At 38.3% G+C, this 25,741-nt stretch overlaps 2 protein-coding genes and 1 pseudogene across 2 annotated transcripts; 2 read left to right on the forward strand and 1 right to left on the reverse strand.

Annotated features, from left to right (window-relative positions):
* Positions 1-850: 850 nt before the first annotated feature.
* On the reverse strand, positions 851-9,000 carry rnf167 (ring finger protein 167). The gene is made up of 10 exons (XM_042499555.1): positions 8,568-9,000; positions 6,811-6,935; positions 6,554-6,634; positions 6,334-6,471; positions 6,166-6,253; positions 5,977-6,067; positions 5,694-5,799; positions 5,175-5,268; positions 4,870-4,950; positions 851-3,693 (listed from the first exon to the last, which is right to left on the reverse strand). The coding sequence occupies exons 2-10, from the start codon at positions 6,907-6,909 to the stop codon at positions 3,269-3,271; spliced, it is 1,203 nt and encodes a 400-aa protein (XP_042355489.1). The 5' UTR covers positions 6,910-6,935; positions 8,568-9,000; the 3' UTR covers positions 851-3,268.
* Positions 9,001-18,040: 9,040 nt separating this feature from the next.
* Positions 18,041-19,000, forward strand: LOC121952780 (olfactory receptor 52D1-like). Its single transcript, XM_042499606.1, has one exon. It carries the CDS (start codon positions 18,041-18,043, stop codon positions 18,998-19,000), a length of 960 nt encoding a protein of 319 aa, XP_042355540.1.
* A 4,430-nt stretch (positions 19,001-23,430) lies between these two features.
* Positions 23,431-24,439, forward strand: LOC121952782 (annotated as a pseudogene).
* Positions 24,440-25,741: the final 1,302 nt, after the last annotated feature.

The following is a 25,741-nucleotide window of genomic DNA, read 5'->3' on the forward strand; positions in this document are numbered from 1 at the left end:
CTACTGATTCTCCTCTTTGACACTAAATACAACGTATTGACAAATCATCAGACACAACGTAAATATGCATCCTGTCAGTGTTTCCTCTGCTATCATATGCAGCTGTAGTGTTTGGTTAGACAGGTTAGTCCTCTGATGTGTTAAACATCATAATATGGTGACAGATTATCGGCCTGGCCAATTATTGAGGCCGATATTTGGCAATTTGTTGAATATCCGTATTGGTATTTTTTTTAATGATCCCTGATAAAAATTCATTAATGAAAAAGTGCAAAAAGCGTGTCGGCATGGGAGGAACTTCTACTTTGTAAAACATCAGAAAGCTATTTTTATTAATATATATTTTTTAAATCACATTTGCATGTGACTTTATAAAAAAGTTGCTGTATTTGATACTGGAGGTTTCAGTTTTTTATTAAACATTTTCTAAAGGCATTTAAACAAAGTTTTAAGTTGGAGTTTTTTAAATTCCAAATTCTAAATACAGACAGAAAGATTTTCATTTTTCTTGTAAATGCATATTGGTTCCAAATATTGGTTATCAGTCTCATTAACTACTATTAAACTTTATCGGCACTGAAAAACCGGTCAACCCCGTCTCTGGATCAGTCACTTGGATCATACATGACAGTAACTCTAAAATACGACCCTGATTTCTTAGTTTCTGTAGATGAACGCAGAGGAAGCACTGATCACATCTGTATAATCCCGTTCAGATGAACAGGGAGTGTGGGTAAATTTGTACAGTGCTTAAAAACACCCACACCCTGTAAAGTTAATATACATTAAAAACAAAAATTCCAGTTGTGAGTTTAAGATCCAATAACAACTGTTGGGAGCAGTGACACAGTTTGGCTGAAACAACACTTGAAGTTTTAATTCGCACTGCTCTTCATTTAACTCAACAGCGTGGAGGTCATCATATAAAGCAGAGAAACAACCCACATCTTGTTTGACTGCCGCCGCTCTTGCCCAAATGTTCGGGTGCAAATCAAGCGTGTCTAAGCCGGCTGTCTGTGTCAGTACTATAAACATGTGGAGACACAGGCTGTCTCTTTCTTTTTTGTCACTATAAAAAAAACAAAAACGCTGGAGCACATTTACAGACAAGGTGACGGGATGGAAGCATTCTAACAAGCGGTATTCAGTACAGCTAGACACGAGGAAAACAAAGGAGTGTGAATCCTGTCCCTTCAATTTCCCAACATTTAATTTATACATACACATGTACATCAAGGCCAATGTAAGGCAATGCTCTTTTTTTAAACCTAAAAACACCTCCAGGGTCCCACAGTTCCACGTGTTATCATTCTGTGATATATAAAAACTGAAAATGATCGATTAAAAATATACTATGCAGGATTTTCCTTCCTGTTTACTTATTTTCTGTGTTTGGGGTGTATATGTAGCCCCACAGTGCTCAGGAGAAGTTGGGCATTATAAAAAAGAAGTGACCAGGTGCCAGATGCATGACGTGTCTGCACAAAAAACATGGACGCCTTTCCCAAACATAAACAGTTTTTTAAAAATTATTATATAAAGGTTAAATGAGCTGTGACAATGTGTGCACCTCATGCACTCTTTAGTCCTGTGTGCACATGGTTTTAGGCTTAAATATTTAGATTAAATAGAAGTTGACGGACAGGTAACACTGTTTTCAGGCTGTTTGCTGCACAGCGCTCTGTAACATGTCAATCAAAGGCACCTTTCTAAAGTTAATTTTAAATTATTTACGAATGATGAATTTCATCATTAATCATATTTACATCCCTGTTACTGATTGTTTACTTTGATCCTGTGAAGCACTTCAGTCAGTTTCAACACGAGTGCTATATGTATAAATCATCCTTCTGATATTTAATAATGATGATGATAATTTTACCATGACGATGGTTGGCTGAAGTGTGATACATTAGTGGCGCGGACACTACAGACATCCACAGCTGTGAATAATGACGGCTGCTCTGGCATCGCTGGAGAACCTCGGCGATGCAACACAATCTGTAAATACCACTTTCTTTACCGTATTTAAAATGCATTGAAAGGTCTGCGGTAGAGGGGCACAAGTATTAAAATGCAGTCGTATGCACGGCTTTATTAATCTGGCGAAAATGATGCACATTTCTGCTTTTTAGTTTTAGTGGTGAATCTAAACAGAGTTTTATGCATCTGGCCTCAGGTGCCAGACTGTAAACAGCAGGCGTCCAAAAGACACAGAGCTGAGTAAAGGCAAAAATGAGAGTGAATCTGGGGATGGCTTTTACTCTTATTGCATTTGTATACAAACTGTAACCTACAACCCTGCATAGTATACCTTTAAATATTCATGAATATATATTTCACTAACTCAAAGACAAAAAAAAGCTAAAAAACTCATGAGACCAAACCCCATTTATTCTCACTATGTTGTTCATTTGCAGTACCCGCTCACCTTTACTGTGTTGCTATAAACCTGAGTTTGTTCAACATGACAAACTGGATAAAGCTAAAAAATGTTTCCTTAAACTGACCACACAGAATTATCAATAACCATGTGAAAGCAGCAGAAATGTGTAATATCTTTGCGATATTCTATAACAGCGTAATTTAGTGTTGAAATTGAGAAACATTTCAAAGAACTGAAATATATGTTTTTTTTAAATGTAAAAAGAGAACTAAGGGGATTTAAAGATAAAAAATTAAAATATTCCCCCTCCACGTGCAAATTTTTGTTAGGAAACGATGCAAAACTGATCAAAAGGGCAGTCAGATATAAAACAATCATGAGTAAGACAACAGAGGGTCTGCGAACTTCACTCAGTTAAAAACATTACACTGAAGCCTAAAAGATCCAATAAAGTGTGAGCACAGAATTCGTTCTGTTTAGCTTCATCTACTTGGGACGCACTCTTACTTATACAGCACTTATCAGATTTAAGCGGCCCTTTCTTTTTGTGCAGCACTAGTGGTTAGGTCACGTGGCATGGTCGAGTTATGAATTACAACATGCATTAAAAAAAGGAGGTCTACAGACAAATATAGGAGCACTGGAGTGAATGTGTGAATAGAGGTGGTTGACGCTCATATTTTGTAAAACTCATCAATTCATGTGCTGCATGTGCTTTGACACTAACTAGTAGACCTCCTCTGGTTACTGGGTAAAAGATTGTGTTATAATAAATGTCTAGCTATCCACAAATCTGCAAACTATTTGAAAGTACAGTGTGACAGCAGGACTGATGACACAAAGACCCCTCTGAGGTAAAACTGAATGACCTCATTCCAGCCATCAGACCTCCACTCTGTCCCTACCAATCAGCTGAGCAGTGTCGTCATCGGTGTGGTGCCTCTCCTCTCCCGCGTCATCGCTCTCTGAGTCTGTGTCCTCCAGGGGGGAGTGGTAGCCTTCGTAACCCAGGATGGGGGAGTCGCCGTGTGCAGGGGAGGCGAGGCACTGGGCAGTAGTGGTGGTGGTGGTGGCTGCGTAGGCTCCTGGGCTCCCTGAGGGGGACCCCGGGTTGGAGGGTCGCAGCAGAGGAGTGCGCTCCGAGTCTGCATCACCCTCAGTCCCCTCTTCCTCCCCACGCGCCCCGCTTTCCTCCTCAGACTCAGACTCGGAGTGCTCTGTGTTGTTGCGAGTGACACGCTGCTTGCACACAGGACACGTCTTCTTGGTCTGTGTGAGCCACGGGTCCACACACTTGCAGTGGTAGGCTGACGGGCAGACAGAGTGGCAGTTAGAAACAAAAACTGCAGTGTAATAGGAAACTGCCATTTTAGGTTTGGAGGAAAATGGGTACTATTTCTTTGTGAAAGTTTTGAACACACATATGCACTGCAAACCCGTAATTATCTAGATCAGTGGTTCCCAGCTGGTATGTGTGGTCCAAAAGTGGGTCACAGGTTGATTCTGAATGGACTGCAAGTGACTTGTGAAGGTATCAAATTTAAAAAAAGAAACAATTTATTTTGAAGAACATCGAATTTGCGGCACAGAGCTTTTATTTTGAAGTTCCATTTCTGTTTGCTCTTGCCATAGTTTTAATTCTTTGTGTTCTTAGCCAAAGTGTCTTTTACATTTTATGAAATAAAATTAAATGTGTGGTAATTTATTGAATGTGTGGACCTTGAACTAATGAATAAGGAGAAATATGGACCCCGTGGCTGAACCGGTTGGGAACCACGGATCTAGATATTACCCAAAGCTGCATACGAGAACTCAAATGTCGGGGAACATCAGATTGAACCCATGTGTGAATATAGCAGGTTATTGTTACAAAAAAATTCACACCTATTAAGTAGGCACGTTGGTAACGTTTCTATCAACTTGCGCAAAATCAGAGGAAAAAAAACATTCAAGGGTGAAGAAGGAGGGTCCTTTACAACAGCAATAGAGAGATGACCACAATCAGAAACTTCTGTCGAAACTATCAAACAAATGCAAGGAATTACAAGAGACTCATTGGTTTGTGACCAAATCACTAACCGGCCACTTTGCCGCAATGTAATCCATGTCATATCCTGCCACCTGCACACTCTAACTCAGCGCCACCCCTTGCCTAAACCAAACTGAGTATTTCCAGAGGCGAGAAAACTTCTCACACAGACAATCTCTTCTTGTGTGCCACATGTGTGAAAGGAAAACTCCAGACAATTTCAAGTCCTGATTCTCTGGACAATATCCACAGTTCATACGAGAAAACGTCTTTGTGGAGTATAATATTGTACTTTATATGATACATTAGGAAGGGATACAAATGTTGAATTGCATGAAAGGTGAATTCATGTACATTGTGTCCAAATAGTACAAAAGCTTGTTGCTGCAACTGTGGCAGATGTGCAAATTATGGCGATATTTTGCAACATTATGAAACCATATAAAATATTCACCATGTGAACAAGGTAACACTCGCAGCTTGTCTCCCTCTTCGTATTCATCCAGACATATTGCACACACATCATAGTCATCCCCTAAAACAGAGGTGAAAAGTTAAATCAGTCAAATTTAATAAAAATATTATTCATTTCAGTTTTTTAGAAACATATCATAAGAATATGTTATACAAGTAAAAAGCTTAACAGATGACCTGATATGATATGATAACCTCATATCACATGCAAGGAAAAGATGATTGTTGCAACTGGTTCTTAATATTTTTATGAACACGACAGTTAAACTTATACAGTCTTGTTACCTTTGGTGAACCTGTGGGTTGGAATTCGCTTCAGTTGTTCCTTGGACAAGCGATTTTTCCGCAGCCTTTTTCTGTACTGCACACATCGTATAATCTGAAAAACGCAAAAAGACAATGTCACAGATTAGAATTACAGGGACAATCAACATGCATGGATAGGGATTTTATAAGTGTTCGTGTAGGACCCCACTGCTCAAGGTAAGTAAGAAAAGGTTTTCTGGGCCTTTTCCTTGTTAAAAAAACATGTGTCTATTGAATAAATTATAGCATCTCGGGAAGAAAATTAGCTGGCTCTAGGTTTGCTGAAATAGGTCACATTTTGTGTACTAGTAATCACCTCTGCTTCCCATGGTCCAAATAGTCTTTCTTTATAACCAGGATGATGATACAAATACACTGTATGATTGCACTATTGTTCTTATAATTCTATTAATTTAAAACAACACAGAATTTCAACAAAGGACAGTGCTACATACTGAATAAACACCCAGGGAGGCATCACATCATAGTCATACTTACCAAGACGACACACATCACAAGAATGATCATGCCAACTACTCCAGTGAAGGGAATAAGGTAGTACGACAGTGGAAAAGCAAACTCCGGCTTGAGGATCACGTAGGCCCTGCAGGTACCAACATTAACATGAGCTCTAGTACGAAAAAGGTTAGTATGTATTGATCTGTGGCTGTGCACTTCTAAAGCTGACAGTTAAAGCTCGGTTTGGTCTAGATTCCTGTTTGGTTTGACAACGTATTTCAAATAAATGTATCTCCAAAAGCATTACAATGGTTCTTCTTACCCTTGTTCTGGAATTATAAAATTCCTGAGAATTTGGGAGGCATAATAGCTGGTGAATACAGACGGGATCTCAATTTCTTCTGCAATAGTTTCTGTAAAATAAAGAAAAGGGTAGATAACAATTTTCGCCATTTTAGTAAAGTACTGTGAATGTTTTTTTTTTTTTCTAGATTTTATCAAATAAAATTACCATTGCTGTAGTTCATATTGAGCAGAGTCTCTGAGTACATGTTGTGAACGATTGCAGCACTGAATCCAGCTTGCTGTGCGTGCAAGACCTGAAAAACAGTTCCTAGCATTAGACCAGTTTGCTTCACAGACACTACAAGATTTTCACTGTCACTCAAACTTGACTTACCTTTATATCGAAATTGCAGTCATAGCGTCTGATGAGAGCGATGAATTTGGTGGTGTTGGCATCATAAGATGGAGGCAGTGGTGGAGGAGGGTCTATTGGTGTACAGCCATTAAGTGGACGGGACACCACCAAAACTCCCTTTCACAAAAAGAAAAAAACATTATCAAGGACTGTGACCTGTTTTCCTTTATACATCCTTTCTTTTACACTCTGCTCTCACCATTAGTCCATCCTTAGGAAGCGGAGAGCCAAACAAGGCAGGCAGGTCTTCAAATAACATCGAGGTCATATTGCTATAATGCTGCCAAAAAAAACAACAGATAAATAAGAGAAGCCATGTTACACATGTTGTGATGTAATGTTATGTTGTCTTGGACCCCAGGAAGACTAGCTTGTCGCCCAGGCGTCAGCTAACGGGGATCCTTATAATAAACAAATACACAAAATATTTAGAGCTTAATCTGAAAGGTAACTTACAGCATAGATATAGGCATGTGTGGGTGAGGGAACCAGTACGATGCAGAGAACCACAATAAGGAGTCGAGCTCCCACGCACCATGCACCAAAGTGAGACATCCTTGGTTGTTTACAGTTGCATTAAACTGTGAAAAAGACATGAAAGTACACATCGTAATTGAGAGTGAGTTATCGGTCACAATGAGGGGAAATGCCTCAGATCACAGGTTGAAGCTGATCTGGAAGTTTGATTGCAGCCTGGCATTAACATACGAATGCACACAAACAATCAGGTGGTAAAACTGCATAAATATGCACATGGGTATGCAAATAAGTAATTGTAAACTGGCTCATCGGCATACATTATCATGTACTCTAAGGGAGTAGCAGAACAAATCTAAGCCAAGTAATGCAGGGCTACATGACTCTCTTCCTATGTGAGAATACACACGTCCTATATTTTTATTTAAAAAAAAGGAGCATATAAGTCATAAAACACTAAGTGCTTTGCAGTGACTTTTTTTACTGCCGTCTGCACGGGTTTACTGGGAAATTTGATCAATAAGCTCTGCGAGCAATGTTTTGTTGATAAGTTAATCAATTTGTTTTTGTTGGTGCTAAAATGTCAAGTCTTATTCTTAAAATTGAGTATTTAACAAATCAACTGGAGACTATAAGTCATAAATTCTTATGTTACATTTTGTTTTCTATTCTGGCAGAATTATTTGTTGTAATTTTTGTTTGTTCTGATATCAATATTTAAATATTAATATGACCTATTGAAATCTTCATGTTCCCACACTCATATTGAGTTTCAACTTCGCAGCCTCATTGATTATCTTGTTTACAAATCCAGGCAAAATGAACGTGGGTGATTAAAATCAATATCTCTATAACTATAATTGTGTTCAGTATTTCAGTAACATCCTTCTGCCATGTAGTAAGATCTCGGGAGAACAAGAGATGTCTTCATGGCTGAATACTAAAAAAACTAAAATCTTGAGCACAACACAACTACCTCATTCTCGCTAAAAAAAAAAAAAAATCGAAGGTGTCTTTGTCTGCTTTGACAATTTGATTCTGACTATCGCAAGACACGATCAGCTTACAATTTACATTTGAGAGTCCCTTTGTTGCTATAGAGAGTAAAAAAACCGCTCCTGATCCCAGATATGGTTGACACTGCTGTTTTTGTTTGGTTGTGTCTGTACTTATTTGTGCACAAGCTTGAAAGCCCAATTGCATTAGAGTACAAATAACTGAAATGCAATTACGGACATGTTCACGTGTCCACGGACCTTTACTGTACTTTATGTGGGCTATTTTATGGAACTGGATAGCAATCAACCTAAATTAATGTTTCTTGTTTGTACTAATATAAAACCAAGCAAAAATCGACTGTACGTGGGTTTAATCGCCGTCAACATTAGCGGTTTTCGTTGCAACCAGGAAGTTAGTGGAGAAAGAACCTGCTGCTATTGTTTTGTTTTAGTCGCAATGCTAACCCTGCTAGCTATGTAGCTAACTAATGTTTTCTCATCGCGTCCTGAGAAACAATTTTATTAGCCACTTATACTACTCCTGACAGGCGATTAGCTAGCCTATAATTAGTTACGTGAAAGTAGTCTGACCCGCTGGACTGCCTATTAGCTTATTCATGTCATGCTGTATTTTTTAGGTTCAGTTACCAACAACAAATAAAGCAACAAAAATACAAAAGCATATAAAAAGTCAGCGGGTAATGTTATTGTTATTGTATGTTACCTAGCGTTACATACCTTAATGTTCTGCTAATGTCGGCAACGTGAAGGTTTTAATCTAATGTTAAGTATCTCCAGTCGTCTCAGTTGGGTTTCTCACATGTCCTCGAGTAAAAAAAAAAAAAAGCTCACGTTTGTTTTTCTTAACGGCGTCTCCCTACTTTCTGGACAATCCAGTACTTCCACAAGAAAACGACAAACAGGAAGGATTAACGTTAGCCGACGTCTTGCTAGTGTTAGCAGATGTAAGACACCAGTTACGTGACAGACTACGAAATGTCTTCTTCGTAGTCCGCGTTCATCATAGACAGGAGATTATAAACTCGTCTTTTAATATGTTTGTCGTCGGTGAAGCAGACACTTTGCCTTTTTGCTCGGTTTCCAAGAGTTGCGTTAGCTTGCTGCTAACGTTTTGGTTTGTTTGTTATTGCTTCTTGCGTCCTGGCTCTTCTTCGTGTTGTGGCGGCAGATTGACTCACCAGCATCCTGAGCCGCAGCGCCACCAGCGGCCACAAGCACAAACAGCAATGAACTAAAACCCTGCACAGTGCGAGCTCTTGGCTTCTCCTGGCTCATGGTCGACCACCCGTGGTTCAAATGAATCTGAAATGGCTAATCAAAACCGTATGGACCCCAACTAAAAGGACTGAAGGAACTATGAAAAGTCTTACATTATGATATTTTGTAATAGAGTAAAAAACATAAAATATGCAAAAGGAGTTTTAACATGCTAAAGATTTCAGGTTGCCTTTCATAAAAACAGGTGCAGACAGAGACAGACCAGTTTCACTGCATTCAAATGAACAGATACCAATCATGAGTGTATTTCCTGTTACTCAGGTATGTCATTTGCAAGAGATTGGGTCACTGATAAAAATCATACCACACAGTGACATTGATTTAAATCTAACAGGTTATAAGGAGACCGTAGGAAAGCTGCAGCATCCATCAGAGGGCATTAGGCATTTAAAATAATACATTTAAATGATCTAAAGAAAACGACTGAAATAAAGGGATTTATTATTAAAAATAAAGGCATGAAATTATATTAAATTAACTTTTAAAAAGTGGAATTAAGAATAATATTTAAAAAATATAGCTCTTTCAAGTTTGCTTTAATCTGTGTATTTGTGTTCTGCAGTTGTTCTTGTAGTTCCTACACATTCCCATCAGAGGGCGATATGGCACATAAAACCAGCAGCTGAGAAGTAAAGAGAACTAAAAAATAATTAACTTAAATATATATATATATATATATATATATATATATATATATATATATATTGTCAACATCTCAGAGGAAAATAATTAACTTTTAAATTGATCAATTATGTAAACATATATGTATTAATAAAATAATTAAATATTAAAATACACTAAATTATGCAGCTTTCAAATTTACTGTGTCTATGCAACAGAAATAAAACAAAGGCAGTAATTTAATGAAAATGTTCAATAAAGGGGGCTCAGAATTAACTTTTACCAAAAAAGAAAGAAAGAAAAAAAGAAAAGAAACAGCCAGCTTGGGGCAGAGTCCTTGAACTGGGACAGCTGCACAGACACGCAAAGACTAGCCAGTGCACTGGCATGAGTCACCACAAGCTTTGAGCTCAGAGGCACGTCACTGTGGCCGAGGTAATGCTGCAACCTTGGGTCTATGTTGCCTGACCGGGCAACAGACACATGTTTCAAATGTTAATGCTCAATTAAATGTGAGTCAGTTATGGCTGTCAGCTTCATAGACATGGGTTAGTTATCACCTCTGTTCTGGAGGCTTAATGATGTCACTAATGACATCATTGACCATTAGTGGTGTTGAAAATCTTTTTCCTCACGGTTCAGCTAGAGAAAGGCTATGTAGTCTTTACACCCTTTAACCCTTTGCGGGCATGCGCATGTGCTGCACATTTGTTCATCCATCATGTAGGACGCAACACACAGTAAAATTAAATGGCAATCTATTCACTAGAATTTGATATTAATAGTGTTTAAGTGTACATTTCGGTGTGATGGCAGAGGAAAGGTCAGGGGGTCACCCATTAAAGGTTTCATCTTCTTAGAACCAATAGTAAATTTCTTGGAAATCTGGTAACCTCGATTTCCATGAAATGTCTGTGAAATTTGGAAATCATTTGGGAATCTTTGACATGGTGCACAGTGTTGAAATTTTAAACAAATGTTTGTACTGCATTAAAAATCAGTGAATTACCGCAATCACTGAAATGATCCTCTGAGGGCCACAACTAACAGTATCAAATGTCAGTCTGGTTCAAAGCAAGACCTCTTGAAAACTATTAGCCAGTGTGTTCGCTAACTGTATGATCAACTGAATATACTGTAAGACTGCAACTCCTACAGTAGGTCTGGTGACTTCAGGGACTAAAAACAGACATTTTCAAACAGAGCGCTGAATGATGACCACTCGAAAACGTTGTGCTGCCCTCTGCACATAGCCTTAAACCCTCTAACAACTCTGAATGTAGAGACTTTCACATAGAAAATGAATGAACGTTCAGAAACTGTCAATCACTCATGCTACTATAATTCTTGAGAGGGAATAAAGTCTGCTTTCCCACACATGCTGTAAAGCCATAAACTAAAAAAAAACTCTTTTCTTTTCCATTCCTTTTTTGTTTGTTTGTTTAAAAATATTTAAAAATACTTTAAGTTACTACACATATCATTTAAAGAGCATCTATATGATCTAAAACAAAGTATAAATATTTTAAAAAACTGCAATAAATACATTTAATAATATGTAGCACAGCAATATGATATGAATATGTAAATATGGTATTCAGCTTGATAGAACTGTTTTGACGTAATCATTTGATTTTATTAAAGACATTTATTTGTTAGTTGAATTATCTGACGCAATTTATGTTATTTAAGACATACATTTATAGGCTAAATTAACCGACATGATTTGCGTTTCTTTTTCTTTGAGGTTTTAAACCTAACACTCAAATACTTTAATTATCATCAATTCAGTGATGAAAATGAGTGTCCTGCGTCCTGCTGTTATCTGTGGCAGGTTGAGTTCGGGGAGGCACTGAGGCTGAAACTCAACAGAAACTCAACACGTTTTTTCAAAAGATTCATGTCTAAACATTTGAATGTTCAAATCATGCAGATTTGTTTTTCAGCTCTCAAACATCCCAGCATGGAGCAGTTTGCCTTTGGGAGTCATAATTGCCTCATCTGAGATTCAGCTGCCGTAGACTCTGGCTCCCAAAGCAGACTGTACAGACCCTGACCCACAGAGTCCCACTGCACCGTCATAGTTCTGTCACTAAAGGATGAAAGCATGATTATGTAAATATAATGGGAAAAAGATAACACCTGCATTTTATATCAAGTAGTTAATTTCCCAGCATACAGCAAGATACGGTGCACAATGCTCAACCAATCAAAAGGGGGATTAAAGTCTTGACCTGCAGCAATGTTTGTTGTAGTGCTGTGTGTGTTATAAATATGCATTTAGGTTAATGAGATAAAAAAATGTAATTATGCAAAACAAATAGAAATTAAATGTCAACACTGAAAACTAACAATTCTTCTTCTTCCTCTTTTTAGTTTTTGTCTGAAATCCTTTTCTAGCCTTCAGCTGGAGCTATCTTTAACAAAATGCCTCAACACACACAAATGGCTCGGGTTGCTTTCATCAAAATCTCTTATTGACTCTTTTGCAAAATGCATTTAGAGAAGCGTGTGATGCATAATGCTGACATATCCAGGCCCATCCAGAACAGCAGTAAACACAGGTCTTTTAATATCTGTTTCCAGTGAAGCTGCGTCCATGTTTGTTTTGTTGTTTTACTGTGGGTCAAATGGAAAACATGAGGTTTGTAGGTCTAGAACAGACGTCAACAAAATCTATTTGGGTTTTTATGTTTTTGATATTGTTCTTGTATCAAACATGTAAAACTGTGACATAAAACATGTAAAACTTCTCTTGGGAATCTTTCGAAGAAGAATAAGTGGAGAGATTTCAAGGTGAAATTCAGAGTGAACTCAACCGGAATATGACCAATCAAAGAGTCCTATTTTTGGATTAAAAATCTAAGATTATGAACTGATGGCGAATCCTACATGATGGCCCAGTATCGCATTTTTATTTTCAATAATTCTGACAAAGTAATCCAACATTGCAGGTGAAAAAAATACAAAACAAGCAAGACCATTTAATGAAATATTTAATCCACCTCAAACATCTCAGCTGCATTAAAATCAGAAAAAAACTATAAGCTGTTAATTTTCAAGGTTCCCAGAGTTACTTCAGAGCAAAGAGCCAAATATGAGCTTCCACGACAATGTCTTTTTGTCTGTCTCATCTCCTGTCATGTTTACTCTTCTAATATGGCTTTTTCAGGACCGCAATGATGGACCAGACACGCGTTCCCATCTTTAGACATCCAGCTCTCATAGAAAATGAGACACGCAGCACCTGGGAATAAACAAAAACAATGCATTACATTTCATCAGCAAATATACACAATATATTCACACACTGCGACTGAAATAATATATCAAATTAAGTCATTTCATTGAATTCATACTTACAAAAAGCCTTTTCCACAGCCCAGAGGTCCAAAGAACAGCTCTGTTGGGAGGCAAACCTTTCTACACACTCCACTCAGCGAGGGGCAGGACCAAGGGAAGGACGCCGCCTCAGTCTCCGCAGCTGTAATGATGGAAAAACATTGAAGTCATGTTTGAATGGACAGTTTGGACCTTTTGAGGTGGGGTTCTATGAGGTATTTATATTAGATACAGTAGATGTCAACTGTCACGCCTGCAGTTTGGAGAAGCTGGCCGGAGACTGACACAGAAACTAAGTAATGCACTGCTGTGAATGAGCATCGGAGAGCATTTTAACCACCTGCAAAAACGTCCCAACTTAAAAAAAAAATGTTGTCAGTTTCAAGAGTTTGTTATATTTAGAACATTTTTACTGCTTTACCTCAATGTCAGAAAGCAATTCAGACGAGGAAATTAAGCTGTTATATTGCTCTCTTTAAAGCCAGACTCTATAGAGGGAAAACAGTGGTCTAACATTGCACAGGAGCTGCTGGTCTCGATCAGTTTGTTTGTGTTACTCACTGACTTTGGAGTTTTAAAGTTTAAAGGGTTCGGATTCATTCAAAGTCACACTATAACATTACCTAACTAACTGATCGAGGCAGTGAAAGATGAGCAGCTCTTGCGTCTAAGTCCCAACTCGCCAAAAACCAATGTTTGGTCACACCAAGGCAGTATAAAGCCGGTATATACCTAACCATGTGTTTTTGTTGCCTAAACATCAGAAAGTAAACCTATAAACATAGTTATAAGTTCATTTTCCAAAGAGACTGCCTGCACTTAACATTTGGAAAATGTTAAAAAAAAAATTTTAAAATTTTAAAAATACATGTAATGAGTGTATATTGATACAACGTTCCAAACTGAAGCCAAAAGGGGAACCTAGAACAGGATAGTTTAAAATGTAGGGTCACTGACGGGTATTTGACAAGTCCAGAGTGAGAATGTGCGGCCTGTGTTCAGCATGAAAAAAATCACTGTTTTTGTCAATGGAGTCTGGTGGCTTTGAAAAGAGCATAGATGGGGAACCGAAGCCGTTAACACTTCTTTTTTTTGGTGGCTTTATACACTTTCCTGCTGTCCCCATCCACAGCAGCACGCTGCTTAGCTTCAATGTTGGCACTCCTGTTGCTTCTCCAAACTTGGGGCGTGCTGGCTGACAACTATTGTATATAACACACTGACTATGGATAAATGCCTCATACAACCCCACTTTGAAAAATCAAAACTATCACTTTAATATCAAATGATTTTTCTATAAAGATGGCTTAATCTGTAATCTCTGGAAGCATACAGCTGTGCAGACGGAGCTACGAAAACATGCAATATTTCATCAAGACTCACCATTAAGCAGTAAGACGGCCAAGAGCGCCAAAACAACCACACGATAACAAGACATTCTTGCGTTCTGACACTGTCAACGCTCCAAAATGAGGATTTAGCCCGGCTCTGTTTGTATTTTGGTCCGAGGGGAGGAGTGAGGGTAATTCGAAGCAGCACACTGGTCACTGGGTTTTATATTATAGAATTAGAAGAATTCTTCAGAGAGCATGCTTTTTCATAATCACATTTAAGAAACCTGCAGCACTCTGCCAGACTCGTGACCGAGTGTTGTCATGAGACAAGAGAAACATTCCCAAGAAGCTGCTTGTTTTCCTCTTAATTTAAAACCCATGAACATCCTTATCCCTCATGTCAGACTGAGGATGTAAGCACAGAGGCCAGTTGTCATCACGCTAAACATCACAGAAGCCATTTACTCAGAAAATGTCATTAATGCACCTATTTCTGTAGAACATTTTGTAAACAGCATTAGCGTAAATTCCAGGTTCAACATGTGAAAGTCTTTCCAGAAGGAATCAATCGAGGTTTCTTTTTAAATCATAGTACACTGGAATAACTGATTTGAATTGCTTTTGTATTTATTTCGGCAAGGTTATTTGGATATAAATCTAAAGACCTTGGCACATTCTTCAAACTGGATCTACCCCCGTTTTAGAAAGGATTTTCTAATGTTTTATTGAGAGTATCTATAACATTGCATCACTGCATCTTATGCTGTGTGGTTGGTTATTTCGCTTAGTATTATACGCAGTGTTTTCGTCATCTCCATCAGGGTAGCTGGGTTAGGAGATAGGCTGCGTCGTCCACTAATAGTGGTTTGATCTTTGGCTCCTCCAGTCGACATGTCAAAGTACTCTGAACCCAAAATTGTGATTCCTTATGAATGTTTACTAAATGTGACATTAAGTGTAAAACGTGCTGTAAGAGGTCAGAAAACTAGAAAAGGCACTATGCACGTGCAAGCTTATTTACCATTAAAACCTTTGTTCATCTGACCCACAAATTACAACAGTACAGGTGATGGTGACCCAGGAGGCAGTGTGGTCAGGGGTCTGGGCACCTGCAGGGGCGTCTAATAAAATCCACAAAGATAAATCTTATTAACAAACCAAATCCAGACTACCACTGCTACCACGAATATGCCTGTTGCTTCTGTTTAGGGTTGCCAGTAAAGTAGACGAGTTGAATGAAGGTGTATATCACATGTAAAACACTAGAGAGGGCGACATCAACATAACAAGACATAACCCAAAAATTAGCAAGAACAACCCCCCCCCCCCCAAAAAAAATTTTTAATTAAAAAAAAAAAAAGTAATTAAGTAATTATTTTACATATTTTTATTGTTGTTATTATTATTATTATTGTTGTTGTTGTTGTTGTTGTTGTTGTTCTAGTTACCTTGCCAAGCTTTCACACTTTTCCCAGGACACACTTCATTTTAACCTTGTCCTCCTTACCTGATTCACCATCAGATTTGCTTCTTTTCATCAAAATAAATAGAAATGAGCAACTCAGTCCATCTTTCAGACCCCTCTACATGCTTAGAAATAAAGCCTGTGATTTTATGACTTGGTAAGGAGTGATGGATCAAAAGCTCGCCACAACATCAGCTTCACATGTACTCAGACATTGCAAGTAAAAACAAGAAAAACAGTTGTAAATTGTTAAAAAATGGCCAAAGCTCAGCTGTAAGTACGATCAGGCGAAATAAATGCCTGAACAAATTATTGCTGTGTTTTGCATTGGCTCAGAGGTCGCGACCCCTCAGACACAGTTTCATCAGTGTTGCATCAGCGTGTCTCCAAAGGGAAGTCATTACTGTTTTCCGCTGGTCTCTATTCTCAAGGTGCTGTCCAAAGAGGTCTCACCTGACCTGTGGAAAAACACAGTGTCTAATTGCTTTCTAAAGGAATAGCAACCCCAAGTGGACAAATGACCTCTAATGAGTGTGCTTATCTGTTTATGGCTTGCATCATCACTGCTGAAAGCAAATTTCTGTGTGAGGCATTTCATAAATTAGAATTCTTTACTGATTTATCTGATTAGTAGAGGTCACACAATAGTTTCGAATTTAAGGGAAACATTTAGAAGAAATATTCCGGACTGCAAAGTGCTGTTTGTTTTTCAGCTATGGAGTCAGGCAGGAATCTCTGGCAGTTATTTCCGTAGCTTACAGTCACTTAAACACAACATGACTGTCTTGCTCAGTTTTCTACCTCTGAGAGGCCTTGTCTCAGCTGAATGGACAGACAGCAGTTCTGGGGCAGCTCTTTGTGATCTGAATCCTAAATGGCATTAAGGATGCATTCAGATTTAGTGTCATCCGTGGTGCATTTGCGGTTATGCAGCTGTGCTATCCCTTTAAATGAGTTTATCTCCCCTAATAACATCTGATGCTAGTCAAAGTTTTCTGGCTTCCCTCTCACACAGGTGATTGAGAAAAGACGCTGCAATGATTGTGTCTTCTGTGATGTTTCGTTGAAAATTCGCCTGCACTTTAAGTATGAATCTCCACCTATGTTTGCCTCTAATTTTTCTGGACTTCTTCAGTAGTGATGGGCAGAAATAAACAAATTAATCTTTGTTGAACACCTCTTTTAAGGGTCCAGTATGTTACGGGTCAAACGCCTGAGTGCTCATGATGTTCCCCACTCACCCACTTGCTGTTGTCACAAATTACGGCTCCACCAGCCACCAGCCAATGTTGCATTCACATACTTCTCTGATAGTCGTTCTTCAGATATTGGTGTGTTCATGAGCTTTAAGTTGTAACATGGAAACAATATTGGGTGCTTCAACATTTATGTGCTGTCCTATAACAGAGCGTCACAGAGAAACAGACACCAAAAAAAGTATCAAAACTGAAAAGGTTTGACACATTTACATGAATCAACTCCAAAAAACCAACACTGTAAAAGGATAAGTCTCCAAGGCCTAGTCTACATGTACACAGGTATTTTTAGAAACACATATTTTCGTCATATATTTCATCGACGGTATTTAAAGAAAAATCTCTGTGCACACCAAAACTCGCTTTAAATATACAGTGTATTGTAATTATATATGTATGTATACCCTTTACAAAGGTATCTACATCAATCAACAATCACATTTGCAATTGTAAAGTGGTTCAAGGAAGGTACAAAAACTTTGGTAACCGTGGTAACAAGGGACACATTGATGAAAAACACGCTAGTGGTCCATCTTGAGCTGTGTTAAAAGGCCTGAGGTGGCACACTGCTGTGTCACTGTGCGGTGGCTGCACGGAGAGGACAATCAGGCAGGTAACTGTAGACTAAAGGGTTTCTGAATGTGTGCGTTTGTCTCTCTGTATTTATTAAATAGGTTTATAGTTGAGAAATCTTTGCCTGCAGCCTAGACTCAAATGCCTCATAAAACCTAAAAAGTTGGATTTATATTCTAGCTAAAGTTGCACATTCACTGATACTAAGATGTTGTTTTTTTGTTTGTTTTTTTTACCGTATTACAAATAAATGTATGTCATACTGAATTTGGTGTGTGTGTTAAAACGCAAATGTCTTTCTTTTCAGGACTGAACTGAAACATGAACACGACAGCACTAACATTCACGATGACTGCATACGCCGTCATGGAAAACAGCAAACACGGGCTGTTTGCTGTTTTCCTCCTGCTCTATTGTGTTACAGTCATTCTGAATTCACTGCTCATTACTGTCATACACCAAAACAAAGACTTGCATCAACCCATGAATGTCTTCACCTGCATGTTATCCATCAATGAAATATACGGCAGTTCTGCGTTGTTTCCTTCAGTGATGGCTGTGCTTTTATCTGACACACATGAGATACCTGTGAATTGGTGTAAAGCTCAAGTCTATTTCCTGCACACATACGCAAGTGCTGAGTTTTGTATTTTAGCCATTATGGGATATGACAGATACGCTGCCATCTGTCACCCGCTGCAATACCACAGCATCATGTCTAATGCAAAGACTTGCAAGCTTGTTGCATTAGCAGGTCTGTACCCGCTCATTGTGTTTGGATGTTTTTACACACTAACCTTACAGCTGAGTTTCTGTGGCAAAGCGGTGCCAAAATTATACTGTGTGAACATGGAACTAGTGAAAAATGCATGTTCAAGCACATCATACATAAGTATCACGGGACTTGTGCTTATTATGTTTTTGGTCATGCCTCAGTTTATGATGGTGATTTTCTCTTATGCACAGATTTTGAGAGAGTGCAGGAAATTATCAAGAGCATCCCAAAGAAACGCTTTTAAAACATGTGTCCCACATTTATTATCTTTGCTGAACTACACTATCGCTTCCTTTTTTGAAATTATACAAACCAGATTTAATATGAGTCATGTTCCTATCAAGGCACGGATCTTCCTGTCTTTATACTTTGTCATCATTCCTCCTATTACCAACCCAGTGATGTATGGACTGGGTACGCAAATAGTAAGAGTTCACATACTGAAACTGTTTGTTAGATACAAGATCCTGCCAACAAATTTAGTAAAGATAGTGACTGCATCTTAAAAACAGACCAATTTTTTTTTATTCTGCCGACATTTAGAATTATTAGTGTTTCAGAGGGTATACTTTTATTCAGGATTGTATTTGCTTTGCCTTCCTTTTTCCCATCGTTTGGGTCTTTATATTTATTTTAATGGCTGTAATTATAAACTGAATAAAACAATAAATCTTGCCATCCAAAGTCATGGTTTTTAATGTGGAAATGGAAAACAAAGAGGCTTATTTTTAAGCACTATATGATATACTATTGTTTAATTTGATTACATTCATTGATTTTGTGTTCACACATAATTATGGTGGAAAATACTTTTCAGTGTCAGAAAAATTATGGAAATGTGTACAGTATACTGTGTAATATTTTACTGTACAGGACAGCACTTTATGGTGATTATCAGTAAGGCATGATTGTGCATTTATGTCATTATCGTGTCTCCCTGCACTTCTAGAAAGTTTAAAATAACATTGTTTTAAGCTTTTTAGACAATAATACCAGCCAGAAAGCTGAAAATTCATGAGAACATAAAGACCGGACACAGAAGGTTGGAATCACTAATCCTTTACTTGTCCTCTTAATTTCATGTGTCATTTAACAGAACATTTGATTGTAATTTGTTGTTCTGCAAATTGTAAGTGTGCCCTATACCTGAAATAAAAGTATAGATACTGTATATTTTTATGGGGTTCATTTTATCATCATTAACTCAAAAACATGAATAAATACTTAAATATGTGTTTCAAGAGGAAATACAAGATCAGAGCAGTATTTTGTTAAAGCAGCCAGTTCAAGATTCACTTTTAAAAAAGGTCATGCAACACTGCATGTAACAGCACAGATGAATGATATCTAGATCTGCCAAAAGTCTGTTTTAATCTTTTGAGTCACTTTCATGCATGTCGGGTGTCACTGGCTGCAGAGCTTCAAAACTAGAAGAATTTTTTAGCACAAAGCATGCTTTTCATTTATAAAAATTAAAAATTTCAATAATGGATTTGTATTTCTATCATATGACTCTTGCATAGTTGCATTAGAAAAACTAATTTGCAAAGCCTGAAACCACCTGCTGTGAAGAGTTACAGTCTATGAAGTTTAAAACAGGCTCATGCACTATTAATTTCAGGTCCAGCTAAGTGTCCAATGTTTGTCTCTCATTTAATAGTCTGCAGTAACTTTTGCAGCAGCTGGAGCTCACACTAACAAACACAAGAGCAGGCTTGTGGTATATTTCCTAACTATCAAACATCATTCACATTGAAGGAGCTAGCCTATTACTAGCCACTGAGGTGTCTTACCCCGGCGTGACCTGGTCGACACGCTTCGCTTTTGAGATACTGTGACTGTGTTGCTTCTTCAAGAATCCACAGGGAGTTCTTGTTGCAGCATGACAATACTTTTATTGCTTTCCGTTGCACTGATCATGAACAATAACCATCTCTAACTCTATGGAAGACCAAACACACAGCTTCACCGCAATCTCTCAGTCAGCGCCACAGCGGTCAAAAACCGTTTGCCCTTCCGGGATCAACACCTGACGTCAACAGGATTCCTCCTACCTTTGTAGGTGCGCATAGGCTGGTACTACTACAGCGACACCCCGTGTTCACAACAGTGAATAGCACACAGAAACCATATGACACTTAACGCATATTTGGCTCCTACACATATTATAAAATAATGAACAATAAACTGTGCAAATCCAAAACCTACGGCAACAGCCTAGAATAAATATTCAAAATACAAAAAAATACAATACAATGAATAAAAGTTACCATTGTGATATTTTCTGTTGTTATGGTTACTTTTTTTTAATTAAAAATTTAAATCTGAGCATGTGGTATGGGTAAAGTGACAGTGAAGATGATGATGAAATGAAACACTGTAATGAGGGTTTCAGCTTGTTTAGGATATTTTCTGTGCTGTACTAAAGAAAAACTGAAGGGTTATTCTTCTGTGGAGGAGACAGATGTAATCTCTGTGCTCAGGGTATTCCTCTCTGCACTGAGTGTCCTGCTGCACACTACAGTGCGTCAGTGGCATCATGCCAGCGCCCAAACTTAAAATAACACTACTGTGTGTGGGTGGGTTCAACTTTGAACACAGCCTGTTTTTCTCTAAATCAGATGACCCTGCTGTCGCTGTGGATGGATCTGCGCTGCCTGCTTTTAGAACAAACTATGGAAAAAGCTGCAGATGCACTTTTGCAGATTTTTCTGCAAAATTTATCCTAACCACAAGAACACAGCAGATCTTTAGCATCTCAGAAACACAAATGAAACTGATTAAGACAAAATCTAACCGCCATACCAACTTGTGAAATTATATAACACAACAGGAAGAGGAACAGAAACAGAAAATAATTTGGCTAAGTACCTGTCAGTACTTATGTATATAGGCCTTTATGTAGTGACAATGTACAACTTAATGCCAAATCCAAACAAAGCAAAGGCTGCTTGGTTTCAGTTTTTGGTTTCAGTTCAGCTCATTGCAATGATGGCACCTGCAGCCACAAGCTGATTTAAATGTAAGCAATCCTCCTGCAAAACCTTTAGTGCAGGAGGGTTATTTAATGTTAAATCTTTAACTAAATAGTGCATACTTTATGGTTAATGTTCTCCTCGCTGAGTTATGGAGCCAGAGGTGCGAAATGCTAAATCATTTCCGGTTTTTAGGAGTCATTAGTCCTTTTTGATTATTCAGTAAGCTGACAATACAGCTGGGTAATGAAGTTATGAAAAAACTTTAGTTACAATAAAGTAGCAACTGTCATATAATGAAGTTAAATGAACTAATGGTATCATACAGTTTCATAAAATAATGTTAAAATGAAGTTAGATACAGTTCTATTTTAGTATCGTTATATATATAAATAAATAAAAGCTGAACTCACCGTGCTTTTACTTTGAAGCATCGGGTCGTTCTTGGGCCGGAAGTTTTGATGTTTACGCTGCACAAGATTTTGCCATCTGTATCATGGATCTATTATAAATCGGTCTGTATCCAGACTTCCCTATATTAACACATCCATGCTGTATCCAGCACGCTTCCCTATAATACATCCACGGCGTTTTGGTCAACAGTTGGATGTTAGCATTAGCAGACAGCTGAAGGTGAGGATTTATCCTCTGTGCGCTGGCAACAAACTAACAGCTCTCTATATATCGCAAAGATGTGTAAGTCAATGTGACCAGGTAGTCGCTGACACAAAAACAAAAGCCGCCATTAACAACAAAATCCCCGAATCCAGGTTTTATCATTCCTGCTTGTTCCCGCCATGCTAGCTGGCTCGTGCGTTGGCCTCTGCTGGTCTGCAACTCGCTGCAGGGGGTTGCCATGTTTGCAGGCAACATGTAACTTTTCAATAGGCTGTCTGATTTATTTATATATTTATTTTTAAATCTTAAATTAAACAAGTCAAGTCGTTTTAACTTAATTCCAAGTCAATTGTGTCATGAGTACCAAGTCAAAGTATTTTTGGTCATATAAAACCCCTTATTTTGAAAATAAATAAATAAATACCTGTGACTCTTGAAGGCTGCGAGGTTGGTCCCTGACATAATGTCATTGTAGTTGTTTCTTAAGTAGCAATGATGTGTGGAAGATGAAGAAACCTCCGCGGACACCGACTTGGTTGCATAATAATCAATGTATTACAACAAAGTTCAGCATCCACCAGGCACCATGGTCTGCCTGGGAGAGGATTCAGGACCAATGCGAATCTCTCTCTCACAGCTCATACAAGTCTCTTATATAGGTACAGGCATCAATACATTTGTCAGTAAAGCAACTTCTCACCTGCTGTGATCAATCACAAGACCCCACAAATATCTCCTTATTTGAAAGGAGCCTCATTCCATGTTACTTTAAGCCTGGTGCCAGTATTCTGTACACTTGGCTTCCAGGCCGAACCATCCCTAAACCTTTGACCTCGAGACCTCCTTACCCAACCAAAATAGGAACCTTAAGAAACGGAGCATAATACACCACATCATATTTTAGTTTAGTTCATCTCATGTTGTAGCATTTTGGTTTGGTGTGCTATAGCTTAGCTCAGTCATGTCCAAGGCCTGTGGACAGATATTACTCAGCCCTTGACTTGTTTTTCTAAATATAGGCTTCAATATAATTAACAAAAATCAAACAAGATGAGATGACAATCACAAAGTTTGCAGACATGCACTAGATATGAACAACATAGACATGTACAGATAAACAAGCTCATTAGCGATCAGTTTTCCCCCGTGGAAGAAATTAGAAAGCTCCTCGTAATGAGAGCGATGATGATCAATAACACTGGCCGATAATAACAGGACAGTATAAAAGCTCTGATCAGTGTAGTCAAAAAACACACAGGTGACACACACCTCACCTCAGATTGTGCAGTAATGTGCTGTATGTTCTGCATGACTCAGATGCTTTGTGAAAGATTTGTGTTGCCATGAAAAATTTCTCTGAGGTGACATTTATTCATCTGTCCGACTACCATGGAATGGAGGACCTGAAGTTGGTGTACTTCTGCATTTTCCTGATCACATACGTAACCATAGTTGCTGAAAATGTAGTGTTGATCGGAGTGGTCTATTGTGAAAAAACTCTGCATGAGCCAATGTTTTTTCTGCTGTGTAACCTGGCTGTGAATGGTCTGTATGGGAGCACTGCCTTACTGCCTGCATTACTGAGCAACTTGCTGTCACACTCGTATGAGATATCTCTTCCTTTCTGTCAGACACAGATCTATGCCGTGCACACATATGCCATGACTGAATTCACAATTCTAGCAGCTATGAGTTATGACAGGTATGTGGCCATTTGTTATCCGCTGCTTTATCGCACCATCATGTCACAGAAGCTTGTTAAAGTCATTGTTTTTACATGGTTGTACCCCATGCTGGCATTTTTCATCGTTTTGATTTTCACTCTTCGGCTGCAGTTTTGTGAGAGAACCATGGAAAGGTGTACTGTATGAATTACGCACTGGTGAAACTTGCCTGTTCAGACACATCTGTTGCTAACATTGTTGGCCTAGTATCTGTGGCTCTGTACTTACTTCCACAGATTTTCATCATCTTTTATACATATGTACACATCCTGAGGATATGTGTGCTGTCATTTAGCAAATCCAAGCTCAAGGCCCTCCGGACCTGCACCCCCCACCTGCTCGCAATAACTAACTACTCCATCGGGTGCTTTCTAGAAATAGCACAAAGTCGATTCAACATTAAGCACCTTCCTTACCAAATCAGGCTGTTTTTATCACTGTATTTTTTGATATTTCCACCCATTTTTAATCCGGTAATCTACGGTTTGAGTATTCAAGTCATAAAAGATCGACTGGTTAGGCTTTTCACCAAAAAAAGCAGGCAAGTGACGAATAATGTAGCCAGGAGGGCTGTTGGTGCATGATGGTGCATTCAAAGTGTTGTGCACGATGCTGTGAGGACACATGACTGTCTCTGGAAACACATGACATGCAGAAACATCAGAAACAAAACCAGACCAGCCTGCACGGAGGAAAATATTTGGAGAGCTGGGTGCTTGTCATGGCTGAAGCAGGCTGAAGCTCAGGCTTTGTACACATAATGTTCTGAGTTTCAGTCTGTTTGTCTGTGCCCACGTGGACACTGGATAGCTGAAGGAAATATACTGCTAGAACTTAAAAACACACCTTTATTTTTCACACTTTGTCCTGTCTGCTCTGCAAACTCTAATATGAAAACTGAAAATAAATGCAAAAATGACTGATGCTTTTATTTCGTTAATGGATTTTTCTTAGGGTTTACATGATAAATCATACATTTGTATTGCAGTGTTTTGGTTACGTTTATGTTATTCTTGACTCTGTAAGATGTGCATGTGCTCTTTTTGTGAGTTAATGCTCTGAGTGCCATAATGTGCTGAAAATGAATAAGTTAAAAGAGTGTTTTTGTGATAACTGAAAGCTTGTATATGATATTTAACAGTGCGTGCAGAATCTAGTGTCATATTTTGTACAATTTTCGATTATAAAGTATACATTTCAGCCAGTGCTTGACATTTTATCATCCATTGTCAACAAAGTCATGTTTAAAAAAACAATTCCCCAAACAAACATTCCTGGAAACTATAATGACTGTCATCCAGGGAGTCACAGCTACCTCCCTGACATCTAAACACACACATTTAAAAAAAAAAAAAGAAAGAAAAAAAAATGTTGATTTTGTACTGGATTTGCTGTTTAAGCCTTAAAGACAGGGGTGCTGTTGTGGGTGGAAAGTGTTTCTGATAAACCTGGGCCCAAAAGAGAAAGCACAGCCTCAAAAAGTCTGGCACGAAATGTTTGGTTTTGTTTGCATTTTTTTTTTTCATTTTTAAGTAATTAATGTCTTAATTAAATCAAAATTGACTGAATAACAAATCAGGACAAAGATTTAACCTTTTATTTAAAAAAAAAAAACAAATTGTGGAATCTCTCAAGCACAAAATGGTTTAATCCACCCCTGACAAAATCTGACGGCGGTGCAAGGATGGCGTAAATGGAGAAGGACGCTGAGGTTTTTGAATGTTGAAGCGGGAGATCGGATGAGAAACTAAATAAAATGAAAACTGACTCATTGAGCCATAGCAAGAGTGAGCGGAGACTTATATTTGTGGGAGTGAAATTTGGGGGATTTGATTGAGGTGGCAGGATGTGGATAGTGTGATAGTAGTGGAATATGTGTCAAAAACAAATGGAAAAGGTGTTGAAAGTTGAGATTTTGGGGGGTGGCATG

The sequence above is a fragment of the Plectropomus leopardus genome, chromosome 13 (assembly GCF_008729295.1).
Source record: "Plectropomus leopardus isolate mb chromosome 13, YSFRI_Pleo_2.0, whole genome shotgun sequence".
Taxonomy (NCBI): domain Eukaryota; kingdom Metazoa; phylum Chordata; class Actinopteri; order Perciformes; family Serranidae; genus Plectropomus; species Plectropomus leopardus.